This window comes from Pipistrellus hanaki (genome assembly GCF_964339955.1).
Source record: "Pipistrellus hanaki genome assembly, chromosome: 7".
NCBI lineage: Eukaryota > Metazoa > Chordata > Mammalia > Chiroptera > Vespertilionidae > Pipistrellus > Pipistrellus hanaki.
This window is the reverse complement of record NC_140509.1, coordinates 88,051,680-88,065,665: the sequence shown is the minus strand read 5'-3', so window position 1 is coordinate 88,065,665 and position 13,986 is coordinate 88,051,680. Positions and strand designations below refer to the sequence as shown.

The 13,986-nt window shown below is 66.5% G+C and overlaps 1 protein-coding gene across 1 annotated transcript; it reads left to right on the top strand.

Moving 5' to 3' along the window:
• Positions 1-5,439: 5,439 nt before the first annotated feature.
• Positions 5,440-12,191, top strand: DACT2 (dishevelled binding antagonist of beta catenin 2; the record flags this gene model as incomplete). Its single annotated transcript, XM_084889162.1, has 4 exons — positions 5,440-5,679; positions 8,940-9,072; positions 9,599-9,847; positions 10,317-12,191. 4 exons carry the CDS (start codon positions 5,440-5,442, stop codon positions 11,642-11,644), a joined length of 1,950 nt encoding a protein of 649 aa, XP_084745288.1. The 3' UTR covers positions 11,645-12,191.
• Between the last annotated feature and the right edge of the window lie 1,795 nt (positions 12,192-13,986).

Genomic DNA, 13,986 nt, shown 5'->3' with positions numbered 1-13,986 from the left:
AGAGACACCACCTCCTGGTCACTCCCCCCCACACACACACACACCCGGCCCCACCCCGTGGTCGGAGCCCGCAGCCTCTCCTGACCCGTGGCCGGGCGAGCAGACCCGCGATGGCCACTCCTCTGAGTCCCACCACCTCTTCCGCGAGTTACATGGGGGCGGGTTGGTGTGGTTTTCCCTGCTGCGGCGTCTAAGCCAGAGCAGGTGCCGGCGGTTCTTCGGGAATGACTGAAGGACGCTCTTCGTCCATCCACCTGTCCTTCTCTCTGGTCTCACACACACGCACACGCACACACACGCGCACACACACACGCACGCACACACACGCACACACACGCACATGCACACACACGCACGCAGCGCGGCTGAGCGATGAGGGGTGCTCGGGTTCCCAGTGAGTTCTCAGCATCCCCAGTGCCTGCTCGTTCACCACGCCCGGGCCTCGTCCCTCTGACTGTCGTGGACAGTGACTCGTTATAGACAGGAGCCAGGCAAACAGCGGACAGAGTCCAGGAGGCGGTCCCGTGGTGCTGGCCGGTGTGCACACGCCGGCTCTGCCTGCTCCAGGCCATGTCCCCCAAGGAACCCAGGTCCCGCTGACAAAGGGGTGTCTCCCTGGCCCCATCCCGTGACCCGTGACCTGTGACCCATGACCCATGACCCAGGGGCGGTGCTGGGAGCAGCATCTGGGGGAGCCGACGTCTGGGGGAGCCGGCAACTCCCCAGCTGCGTGCCCACCCACTCCACCCCGGGTTTGCAGGTGGGGAACGGAGCTTGGAGAGTTTAAGTAACTTCTCCAAATTGGGTGGGGGGAGGGGTTATTGTCAAAGTCTGAATTTGAACCCTGGTCCTGAGTCCCGGCAAGTGGGAAGGACAGGGAACACAGAAGGAGGGGGAGGAGGGGTCGGACCAGGGACGGGAGGAGGCCTCTCAGGAGCCCCGGGAGGAGGCGGGGACCGACTCGAAATGAGCTTATCTTCGTTGGCTTTTTAGAAATATATATTTTTTATTGTTGGTGTCGGAGAGGGAGAGGGAGAGGGAGAGGGAAAGGGGGAGGGGAAGGGGGAGGGGGAGGGGAAGGGGGAGGGAGAAGAAGGAGAGGGAGAGGGAGGGGGGAGGGGGAGGAGGAGGAGGGGAGGGGGAGGGGGAGAAAGAAACATCCATGATGAGAGAGTCACGGACTGGCTGCCTCCTGCACGCCCCACACTGAGGATCCAGCCCGCCCCCCGGGCACGCGCCCTTGGCTGGAATTGAGCCGTGGCCACCTGGCTCCCAGGTCGCCGCTGAGCCGCCCGCGAGGCCCCCTTGGCTTCTAAAGCGTGATCTGGGGCAGGGGAGTGTTGAAGTTGATCTGCAGGAGGAAGACTCACACCTGCTGTGGTTCCCCGCATGCACACCAGGGGGCGCTCTGCTCACACCAGAAATTGCCATCCCTGCAGGCCTGAGCCTGAGCCACGGGCTCTGACCACATCACACCTGGCCCGAGTCTGTGAAGGACCCCCTGTGTCTGCAGTTCCCAGCAGGGCTGACTGTCAGAATGACCCTGTGTGGGGGCCTGTCCCTCACTCAGACACCACCAGACACTCGGATCGGGTCCCTGCAGAGGGGACGGGCCACAGGCTCAAGCTGTTTGCAGATACGGGAACGGAACCTGGGCCCCTGGAACCCAGGCGGGAGGAGGGGAGCCGGGGGGGGGGGGCGGTGAGGAGGGGAGCCGGAGGGGGGGGTGGTGAGGAGGGGAGCTGGGATGGGAGGAGGGAGGCTGGGATGGGAGGAGGGAGGCCGGGGGGAGGAGGGGAGCCGCGATGGGAGGAGGGAGGCCGGGATGGGAGGAGGGAGGCCGGGGGGAAGGAGGGGAACAGAGGTGCCACAGGGGGGGCTCCCTCAGGAGGAGCTCGCCCCACTGCTCTGAGATCTGCTTGCGATTTATCTCTCGATGGAAACATTAATAGAATTCCGTTCCAGGAAGAACGGAATGCTTCCTCCCCACCCACCTCTCCCCTTCCTACAACCCTCCCTGCCTGGCAGGCTCCCCGAGGCTCCCGGTACCCCACACGCCCACCCGGTGCTGCCTCCACCCGGCGAACCCAGGCAAGGCTGTCTCAGTCTGGTCAGGCCAGGCCGCTCCACCCGGAGACCGGAGAGGTGTGGGGTGATGAGGCAGTTGGGGTGTCAGGGGTTGGGACGGGGTGAGTGTGGGAGGAGATAATTTCAGAAAAGCCAGTCAGATGGACACGCATTCCACCGACACGTGTGGGCAGTGCCTGCCCTCCACACACACACACCGCAGTGGACAGAGGACACGGCTCTCGGCTCCAGCTGAGGGGTCAGGGACTCCCAGGAGGTTGTGGTGCGTATTGTCAGGAAAAGACAATTTTCTCATCTTAAAGTTTTCTCCCCAAAGTTTTCCCATAATCCCTTGCCTCCCACTCTCCTGAGTTGGGGCCAGAGGTGGGGCAAGGCCAGGAGGGGATGCGTGGACCTGAGGGGGTGGCCTGCTCCTCCCCGCACCTCTGCCAGCCTCCGCCCCGCCGGGAGGGCAGATGGAGCACCGGCGGGGCAGGGCTGGGTGAGGACAGGTGTGAGGGGCGGCTCCTGGGTGTGGCTCCGCTTACGCCCAGGTGTCAGTGCGGAGGGCAGCGGGCACAGGGCATGGAGGCAGCGGGCGGAGTGCGGAGTAACAGCGCTGAGTGAGGGCGTGTCTGTGTAATGCGGTCAGCGCCCAGTGAGGGTGTGCTCCCTACCCCGTTCTCCCAGCTCCTGGCCGCCTGTCCCACCCTGAGCTCATTCCGGCCCTGCTTTCCCACAGCCCATGCCCGGGGGTGTGCTTAACCAACATGAGGGTGGGAAAGGAAGCCACACACACGGCCCCAGCGCCACCACGGGCCCAGCCCACCACGGCCCAGCTCCCCCATGACCCAGCTCCACCTCCAACCCAGGTTACCTCCGACCCAGCTCCACCACGGCACAGCTCCCCCATGGCACAGCTCCCCCACGGGCCCTGATCCACCACGGCCCCCACTTCACCACAGCCCCAGCTCCACCACGAGCTCAGCTCCACCACGGGCCCAGCTCCACCACGGGCCCGCTCCACCACGGGCCCAGCTCCCCCACGGGCCCTGATCCACCACGGCCCCCACTTCACCACAGCCCCAGCTCCCCACGGCCCAGCTCCACCACGGCCCAGCTCCACCACGGGCACAGCTCCCCACGGCCCAGCTCCCCACGGCCCAGCTCCCCACGGCCCAGCTCCCCACGGGCCCAGCTTCCCCACGGCCCAGCGCCCCCACGGGCCCAGCGCCACGGTGCCAGATGCTCTCTGGTCCTGGTCCCAGGCAGAGGGCCTGTCCTGCACGTGGGGGAGCCCTGGTGCAGGGGACTCCTGAGCCCAGGGCACGGCAGACCCTGCGCCTCGCTGCCCGCTCTCACCGACACTGAAAACACATTTCTCCGAAAACGCTGTCCAGCTGCTGCGCCTGGGCTGTGGGTCAGGCGGTGCCCCGGTGAGGGGAGGACTGAGTCAGCACACCAGGGTTCCCGCCATCTTCCTGGGGGCCTCCGGCCGGGACTCGCCGCGCCCATGACAGAGCCGGTGAAGGGACCAGAGCCAGCCCCCGAGCGCACCTGGGGCAGCTGTGGGCCACGCCCGCGGGGGGCCTGAGGGGGAGCGGGCCGGGCTGCCGGGCTGGGGTGTGAGCTGAACCCGCAGATGCCCACGTGGCCGTGGTGTCGGCCGTCCCCACGCAGATGTGTGGCGTCAGACTGCGAGGAGCCGTCGCCTCCCCACGAGGCGAGCTCCCCGGAGCCGGCGCGGGTCAGGCATGACCACGAGGGAAAAGCGGCTGAACTGCCGGCCCAGCACCCTCTGCCGGCATCCCGGTGAAGAGCCGTGAGCCGCTCTCTCGGCAGCTGCTGGAGCCGTGCCGCCCTCCACCCAGGGCGGCTCAGCTGCCTCTGTTTGAAACCACCGTCTCCCTCTCACCAAGCCTGCAGCCCGGGGTGGGGGCGGGCGGAGGGAGGAGCCATAACCACCGTGAGGGGCAAACCATGCGGTGCCCGCAGACGGCAAACAGGATCTGGTCTGGCCCATGAATAAAGCATCGGCCTGCGGACTGAAGGGTCCCAGGTTCGATTCCAGCCACGTGCACAGGCCTGGGTTTCGGGCTCGATCCCCAGTAGGGGGCGTGCAAGAGGCAGCTAATCCATGATTCTCTCTCATCATGGATGTTTCTATTTCTTTCCCCCTCCTCCCTTCCTCTCTGAAACCAATAAAGATATTTTTTCAAAGAAAACTAAAGTGGAGGGAGGCCGGGGACGCTGCAGAGTCAGAACGGAGCTGGTGGGGAAGGTGAGCCCTGAACAGAAGCCCACCTGCCTCCCAGCGGCAGGGCCAGCGCAGGACAAGGCCCCGGATACTTGAGAGACTGCAAGGTGACCGCCCGGGGGGAGGGGGCAGTCCTGTGAGGCTGCGGAAGGGCCAGGAGGGGAGCCTTGGAGGGGTCGGACGGAGGCAGGAGGAATGGTGGGGGGCCTCCCTGAGCGGGGGACCACGCGGGGTTAGAGCAGACAGACAAGGCTGCTCAGTGGTGGCTGGTACCGCGTCCGGAGCGCTTGACCTGGGCAGCATGTTAGGAGACAGCTGTCCTATCCCTGTGCCTCACGGGGCCTGTACTGAAGGGGCCTCACCCGCTCCCCTAGCACATCAGCCTCTCCGTCAGCCTCACTGTCAGCCACCGGGGAAGGCCCATCACATCACAGCCGGACGCTGCCCACACCCGGGGGCTCCTGCTCTGCCGAGCACAGCTGCACGGAGCTGCTATTTTTTAAATATATATATTGATTGGTTTCTGAGAGGAAGGGAGAAGGGATAGAAAGAGAAGCATCCATGAGGAGAATCATGGATCGGCTGCCTCCTGCACACCCCTTATGGGGACCAAGCCGGCAACCCAAACATGTGCCCTTGACCGGAATCGAACCTGGGACCGTCCGGTCCGCAGGCCAGCGCTCTGTCCACTGAGCCGCACCGGCCAGGGCCGAGGCTGCTATTTGTAAAGAGACAAGCCGGGTCCAAAGGGCAGACACGCCCAGTGTACGCAGGCTTCACGGGACACTGCGTCTTTTCAGAAGTTTTCTCCAAGTTTGCTCCCTCCCCTTCCTCTCCTCCCCTCCCCTCCCTCCCCTCCCTCTCCGCACTCCTCCTCCCCGCCCCCCGCTGGGAGGGACCAATGGCTGGGGCCCAGGGTCCTGGCTCCCAGCTCAGCCTCCGGGGCCCAGGCTCTGACCTCGGGGTGGGGCCAGGGCTGCCCTCCCAGTGCCGACAGGTCCCTCCCACCTGGGCCACCTGCGGGCGGGGCAGGGCGGGGCCTCCGGGAGCCGGGGAGCTGGGAGCCAGGGAGCCAGGGAGTCAGGGAGCTGGGAGCCAGGGAACCGGGAGCCGGGATGGGGGCGCCCGGGGAGCCCGGGCTGGCGGGCTGGGACCGCCGCAGGGTGGGCGCCCGGCTGCGGGCGGCGCTGGCGGGGCTGCGGGAGCTGCAGGGGCTGCGGGAGCAGCAGGAGGCGTTGGTTCAGGGCGCCCTGGCCGAGCCCCCCCTGCCCGCACCCGGGCCCCCCGCCGCCCCCCGCGGGCCCCGCGGACAGGAGCAGCTGGAGGCGGCGCTGGCGGCGCTGCAGGAGCGGCTGGTAAGGGGGGCCGGGGGGGGGGGCCAGGGGGCCAGGCGCAGGCCCCCCCCATCCTGGAAGCCACTGGGGGACGCGGACGCGGACACGGGGCACGGGGCATGGGCTTGTGTTCCCGCCATCCTGAGGACAGTGCGTGGGGTCCGTCTGAGAGGTTCCGGGGGAGGCCCTGTCCGGCTTCCCCGCCGCAGGTTCCGGGCGGGAGTGCCTGTGCAGAGCGCACCCCGAGGGCCCCGGAATGTGTGGGGTGTGGGGTCTGTTATTGTGACAACAGGTTGAGGAAAGCCCGGCCAGCGGGGGGAGGCGGGTCCTGGGTCCCAGGCGGGGGAGGTGGGGGGTCTCCGCGACCCCCAGCCAGGCCCTCTGTGGACAGACACTGCGGGTCCCCTGCTCCGGCCGGCTGTGCGGCTCCGTCCTGGTGGGGACCAGCTCGGAGTTTGGGGTCACAGCTTCTAAGGGAAACACACAGGCTCTGGGCTGTTCTCATCCAACTCCAGAGCCTCGGTCCGTCCCTGTGAGAGCCGCTGTGCTTACCGAGTGGCCAGGAGGACCCGCCAGGCCCAGGACCCGGTCTCCCACCCTCTGCAGCCGTCCCCGGGGTCCAGCGCTGCCGTAGGGCGGAGGGGTGGGGGGGGGGGGGGCCCAGGCCTCAGCCCCCCAGGCCCCAGCCCCCTACCTGCCTGGAGCGTGCTCAGTGAGGCGTGTTTGCGCCCGGACCCTCTCCCCCCACCCCTGAGCTGGGGTGCCCGTGCTGCAGGCTGGGGCCGCCCTGAGCTGTGCTTGTTTGGGGGTGGGGAAGATGTGGGGGCAGCAGGGGGGGTTGCACAGGTTGATGATTAACTTCCAGGAACAAATCGCCCGTGAGCACCAGCCTTTAATTACAGCAGCCTGTGCAGGGGAGGATCAAACAGGCTCTTTGTTTAAAGTTTTAAAAGTGGGACCAGAAGGAACATGCAGACCGTGTGCTGGGACTTCGTTCTTGGGCGGATTACGTGATCCGAACGGAGACCAGGTGTGACATCAGCTCAGCGCAAAGCTCGGGGCCAGGCGGGAGTGTCCCTGCCCTGGGTGCAGAGTACAGCCAGGTGCGTCCCAGCCCCATGGACCAGGAACTCCCAGCACGCACACACACACGTGCACACGCCCTGCCCACGCCCAGGCAGGAGGAGGGTTATGGACCATCCGGACCCACCGGCCACAGGGCCTCACCCTGCAGGCTCCCGGGGAGGGTGAGCCCAGCTCCCCTCAATCACACTCACCGGTTCCTGGTCTGCGCCCTGGTCGGTGCGCCCGGGGCAGCGGGCGGCCGGCTGTCTCAGAGAGGAGAGTTCAGTACTGACCGCGCCCTGTGAGGAAGCCGTGACCTCTGACCCAGCAGTCACGTGGTTGGTCAGGGCAGCCTGTGCTCACCTGGGCGGCCGTGCCACCTGCTTCCTTTCAGGAGATGGGCCAGCCCCTGAGGAGGCTGCGGCAGGAGGCTCCGCCAGCAGGAGGCGCTGCCGGGGCGGGAGGGGAGGCAGAGGCAGCGGCCTGGGATGTTAGTGGGAATTCCCCGGGGTTGACTCTGCGGGTCCTGACTTGCCCCAAGTCCCAGCAGCTGCACAGGCACCGCGAGGGACCGCTGGTGCCGGGGCCGGGCAGACACCACGCCGTGTGGCCCTGGGGCTGACCCTGACCCCTGACCCCTCGGGGAGACCTGTGTTCCAGGTCACAGCGAGGACCCCGGTGGCTCCTGCCTGCCGTCCCAGAGGCTCACCGGGCCCGGCCGTGGCTGCCGATGGAGGGACAGGGAGAGGACAGGGAGAGGGAGGGGCCGCCCACCGCAGGGCGCCTGTGGCCGCGGCGGCAGACCGCCCGGAGCTGCTCCCTCCCGAGCGGCCGCAGCGGAGGCTGAGCCCAGGGCCGCGGCGGCCCCGGCCGTGTCCTCAGGCCGTGTGTGGTGCGCAGCCCTGAAGCGCCTTCGTGGTCCCCGGCAGCTGGCTACGGACAGGCTGGCGGGGACCCGCCCGCGGGCTCAGGGACCGGGAACCTGCGTCGTGCCGGCGCCCACCTCCTGGGGAGCCGTCCGGCCTGCGCTGCCCTGCACGGCCGCCTCCTCGCCGCCGCGTTCTCACCGCAGGGAGGTCACTGAGCAATCTCCGGGCCCATAACTGGCCTCGGGACTTCCTGTCTCCCTGGCACAATCGAAACGCAATTAATGATTTCCTTCAACAGGACGAACCACGGAATTACAATAGTTAATTATTTTCCCCAAAATTAATTGTTAATCAAAACAAGAAGTGTATGCAGCAGACCTTGAGAACGGTGAGGTTTTATCGCTGAAAAAAGAAATCAGCATTTATGAAACATTCGGGGCCAGTGGTTCACCTGCACTTACCGGCACGTGTGAACATGCAGGATAAGCTCTCCCCACGTGTGTCATGTGGTATGTGATACATGCACATGCCATAGCTACCATACACAGGTATATACCCATGTTGTGTAATATACACATTTGTGTGTGAACATGTGTGGGTGTATTATGAGCTCTAACCACAGACATGTATTATATGTTCTATAAAATGTACACATGTAAATTATATAGCATGCCCACGTGTATTATATAATATAAACACCCATGTGTCACATACTAGTATATAATGTGCACGTGTGCTATGTGTATAGTATATTGTCTATACACACATGTGTGCTTTGTGTGTGGTATACAATACACATGTGTACTGCATGTTGTATAACATGAACACCTGTGCAGTGCATGTATAACACATGCAGAAACCTAGGCAGCAGGTGGGCCTCTGCGTGCTGAGCCTGCCACCGGGGTTCTGTGCTGCTGGCTCCTGATCCCCCTCAGGCAGGTGGTGTCCTGTGTCTGTAGGAAAAGAACCCAGTTGGCCCTGGATGGTGTGGGTCAGTGGGGACTGAGGGGTCCTGGGTTCGATCCTGGTCAGGACACAGGCCCGTGTACAGGCTCGAGTCCAGTGTGGGCGTGAGGAGGACCGATGAGGGTCCTTGTTGTTGGTGTTCCTGCCCCCCCACCCCTCCGTCTGAGACGTGTGTGTATTTTACGTGTCCCGTTGCCGTAAAATGTGACCCGTTGCCGGCTCGTTCAAGAGGGAACCGCGGGCGGGAGGGTCCGAGGCTCCTCTCCTGTGAGCGGGCGGGTTGCTGCCGGCGTGAGGGTGCACGTGGCACAGGGACCTCAGGGCTTGGCCTGTGTCCACGATGGAAACGCCTGTGTCCCGTGTCTGCTCTTCCCTGGGCAGCTCCGGCTGCGACGCCAGGACCTCGGCCTGAAAGCCCACCTGGACCAGCTGGATCAGCGGATCAGCGAGCTGCAGCTCGACGTGCACAGGACGCCCCCCGAGGGCCCCGACGGCGACAGCCGGCCCAGCTCAGGTACACGCCACACACAGACACAGGCACGTGTGTGTACATGTGTATACATGCACACCACACAGAGACAGGCACATGTGTGTGCACATCACACACACCAGGCACACTTGAATGTATGCACACACACAAAATAGGCATAGATGCACATGCGCGTGTGTAGACATGTGTGTATAAACGTGTGTTTTGCATGTGTGTAGGCACACGTGTGTGAATATGTATGAACATGTACGTGTGTGCACATGTAAGCCATATGCTTGTGTGTATAGGTGCATATATGTGTGTTCATGCACGTGTGCATACATAGAAGTTTTGCACACTCGTGGGTATGTGTGTGTGGCACACGTATGCACATATGTATGCATACACACGCACATGCACATCCCTATACACATCACACACCCATACACATGCCACACACATATACACACCACACACACACCACACACGCACACACACACACACATACACACACCACACACATATATATACACACCCACCCCACGCCCTGCGCTGCCCTCTCTGCACCCAGGCTTCTACGAGATGAGCGACGGCGGCTCCGGCTCCCTATCTGCCTCCTGCACGTCCGTATGCAGCGACCGCCCGTCCTGCTCCCTCGGGGCCCTGCCGCCCCGCACCCCCTCGGCCAGGGCCAGCGCGGGGGCCAGCCGGCCCCGGTCCGCCGATGAGACCACCGTGTGCGGGGCACCCCTGTCTGTGCGGGGGCTTCCGGCCCCTGAGGATGGGGCGGGCCCCTCCCAGCCCAGGCCCGTGTCCACAGGTGAGGAGAGCGGGAAGGGTGTGAGGAGAGCGGGAAGGGGGTGAGGAGAGCGGGAAGGGGGTGAGGAGAGCGGGAAGGGGGTGAGGAGAGCGGGAAGGGGGTGAGGAGAGCGGGAAGGGGGTGAGGGGAGCTGGTGAGGGTGGTGAGGAGAGCGGGAAGGGGGTGAGGAGAGCGGGAAGGGGGTGAGGAGAGCGGGAAGGGGGTGAGGAGAGCGGGAAGGGGGTGAGGGGAGCCGGTGAGGGTGGTGGGGAGAGCCGGTGAGGAGAGCGGGAAGGGGGTGAGGAGAGCAGGAGGGGTGGTGAGGAGAGCAGGAGGGGTGGTGGGGAGAGCCGGTGAGGAGAGCGGGAAGGGTGGGAAGGCCCATCCCGGCAGTGGGCTGTGCCGGGCGGTGGGCTGTGCCGGGAGGGGGCTGTGCCTGGGGCTGTGCCAGCTCGCCCTCACGCCCGGCCCCTCCTCTCCCCGTCCCCAGGTGACCTCGAGCGCGTCCTCCGGGCTGCGGCGGGGCCCCCAGCGGCCGGCAGCACCACGTCCTCAGTGCTTCTCTGCCGTGGGCTGGGCCCCCTGGCCCCCCTGCTGGACCCCAAGTACCAGCGCGACCTGGTGTCCAAGGGGGGCGGGGAGGTGTACCTGTACCCCAGCCCCCTGCACGCCGTGGCTCTGCAGAGCCCCCTCTTCGCTCTGCCCACAGGGCCCCCGCAGCGGGACAGCCCCCCGCCGCCCCCAAGCCAGGCCCTTCCCAGCCCCTCGGTGCCACGCCCCGCCTGGATGGGGCCGGCCCCCGAGCCCGGGGCGGCCCGAGCCTACATAGACAAGCTGCTTGGACTGCGGGGCCTGGGGGGCCCCCCAAGAGGCCGTGTGGGGGAGCAGGGACCCCCGTCCTGGAGACCCGAGACGGGGTGTCACCCAGAGGGGCTGGCCTGCTCCCCCAGAAGAGCCGGCATGGAAGGGGGGGCTCTGAGGGGGAACACAGGTGGGGACAGCCTCGAGCAGCGGGGACCTGTGCCCCTGGGGAGCCCCCCGACCCTCAGCAGCCTTCCAGAGGGGGGACAGAGACCCCCCCGAAGCTGCGTCAGTGCGGGGACCATCCCGGGCTCCCCTCAGCTAGGGGGTGTACCCCGAGCCCAGCAGGCGGCTCCCACCAGCCGAGAGGGCCCAGCCAGGCTGCCCGCCAGGCCGGGCCGGGGGCCCCGGGTGCACCCCCACTCCGTCGCCATCAGTGCTGCCCCACCGGGGCCGCACACCGGCCAGAGCCCCGGCCTGCCCACCAGGAAGGCGGTGAAGATGGGGAGGGCGGCCAGCAGCAAGGCGCCGAGGCCAGGGAGGCAGCCGCCCCCCGGGGGCGCCCTCCTGGCCCCCCAGCCGCCCCCCGCGTGGGGCGCTGGACTGAGGAGGAGGCCCCCCCAGGCGCGGGAGGCTCCCGGCCGCTCCTGCTCCGAGTGCAGCCTCTTCCCGGTGTCCCTCCTTGTCCCCGGGCCGGTGGCCATCCAGGGAGGCCTCGGGGCGCCCGCCCAGGCCCCGGCCCCCCGGGAGGCGGCCCGGCACAGGCAGCGCAGGTGGCGGTCATCCGTGGAGCTCTCGGCCCGCACCCGCCTGCCCGGTGCCCATGGCGGCGTCCGCGACGCGGGGAGCCGGCCAGCCTGGCCTGCGGCGAGCCCCCCACAGCCCCCGGGCACCCCCGGCTCCCGGCCGCCCCTGTCCCCGGTGCCCCGGCTCTGCCGCATCAAGGCCTCCAAGGCCCTGAAGAAGAAGATCTGCCGGTTCCAGCCCACCGCGCTGAAGGTCATGACCCTGGTGTGAGGCCTGCTGAAGGTCACGACCCTGTGAGGCCCGCTGAAGGTCATGGCCCTGGGTGAGGCCCGCTGAAGGTCATGGCCCTGGGAGAGGCCCAGCACCTGTGTTCCAGAAGCCATCCCCCAGGGAGGAGCGGGGAGGGGAGGGGGTGGCGGGCTCAGGGCCTCCCTGGCCGAGGACAAAGTCCAGCTGTCCACCTGTTTACTACGCGGCTGTGGGTTCTCCGTGTTGTTGCCGATCTGTGGTCTGAAGTTCCGCTTGTTGGAGTCGCCGTCGTCCCAGGAGCTGAGGGAGGAGCAGGTGCAGGGCTGGCCGGGGCCAGGGCCCTCCCCGCCCGTCAGACGTCCATGGAGAACAGTGAGCCTGGGTCCCGGAGCCGCCCGCAGACTCAGACACAGACACACTCAGACTCAGACACAGACTGCCAGGCTCCCAGGCGTCTGGGCCTCCTGTCCCCGCACAGCCTCACCCTCGGGGCTCAGGAGGCCAGCTCCCGCAGAGAACTGGGAGGGATGGAACCCCGTCTACCCCCTGTGAATAAACCTGGCATTTGCTTTTCGATCTGAGTCACGCCATCCTTCTGCTGAGAGGTCACCGTTCACACCGTCCTTCCTGCTGAGGGGTCCCCATTCACACCGTCCTTCCTGCTGAGGGGTCCCTGTCCCCTGTTCACACCATCCTTCTAACTGAGGGGTCCCCGGTTCCCCGTTCACACCATCCTTCCTGCTGAGGGGTCCCCGGTTCCCCATTCACACCATCCTTCCTGCTGAGGGGTCCCCGGTTCCCCATTCACACCATCCTTTTGCTGAAGGGTCCCCGGTTCCCTGTTCACACCATCCTTCCTGCTGAGGGGTCCCCGGTTCCCCATTCACACCATCCTTCCTGCTGAGGGTTCCCCGGTTCCCTGTTCACACCATCCTTCCTGCCGAGGGGTCCCCGGTTCCCCGTTCACACCATCCTTCTGCTGAGGGGTCCCCGGTTCCCCATTCACACCATCCTGCTGAGGGGTTCCCTGTTCCCTGTTCACACCATCCTTCCAGCTGAGGGGTCCCCGGTTCCCCATTCACACCATCCTTTTGCTGAGGGGTCCCGTTCCCTGTTCACACCATCCTTCTGCTGAGGGGTCCCCGGTTCCCCGATCACACCATCCTTCCTGCTGAGGGGTCCCCGGTTCCCCATTCACACCATCCTGCTGAGGGGTTCCCTGTTCCCTGTTCACACCATCCTTCCTGCTGAGGGGTTCCCTGTTCCCTGTTCACACCATCCTTCCTGCTGAGGGGTCCCCCGTTCACACCATCCTTCCTGCTGAGGGGTCCCCGGTTCCCCATTCACACCATCCTTTTGCTGAGGGGTCCCGTTCCCTGTTCACACCATCCTTCTGCTGAGGGGTCCCCGGTTCCCCGATCACACCATCCTTCCTGCTGAGGGGTCCCCGGTTCCCCATTCACACCATCCTTCCTGCTGAGGGGTCCCCGTTCATGCAGTCCTTCTGCTGAGGAGTCCCCGGTTCCCTGTTCACACCGTCCTTTTGCTGAGGGTGGCGGGTCTGAGCTCCCACTGCTTGTCCCCGAGGGGCCTCTCCTCTAACACTCGGGCTCACAGCCCTTTGGGGCGTCTCTTCACACCTGCCGCCCCGCAGCCCCTCTCCACGCCCCTGCTCCTCTGTTCCCCCGACGCCGGGAGCCCAGCCCGTCCTGGCCGTTGTCAGGCCTGCGTGGGGCACCCACACCTCCTGTTCCGGGGACTCACTGCCCCTCGCCTCCTCTGCCAGGGCCGTGCCTCCGGGCTTTCTCCCGGTCACTGTCACTGTGAGCCGTCCATTCCCGCCTCCGTTCCGCCGGAAGGAACAGCCCCCTCCGCCGGCTGCAGCGCCCTCCCCGGCTCTCCCCGGCGCCCCTCACGCTGAGCCCGCCCGCGGGTGAGAGGCCGTGGGGGGCCGGCTCCCCACGTGCTCTGCCCTCCCTCCCGGCTCCCTGTCCCCCCTCGGGCGGCCAGCCGGGTGTCAGCAGAGCTCAGACCTCACCGCTCGCCTGGGCCCTCTGCCTCGGCCGCGCCCTGGGTGTGACCTCACCGGGTGGGGACATGGATGGCGGTGGCGTGGGCCCCCCTCAGCTCCCGCCTTCCCCCCTCCCAGCCACCGGGAAGGGGTGCTGGTCCTCCTGGGACAGGGCAGCGGCTCAGCCCCGAGGCCTGAGCGGGCCGGGAACCTCCGGTCCTTACCTCGGAGGACGGGGATGGAGTCCGTCGTCCGGAGCAGGGGCCACCAGTGGGGGCCGGTGAGCCCGAGAAGCTGGAGGCCGCGGCTCCACACGCCCCCGGACGGCCCCTGCGCGGGGAGACCCTGAGGC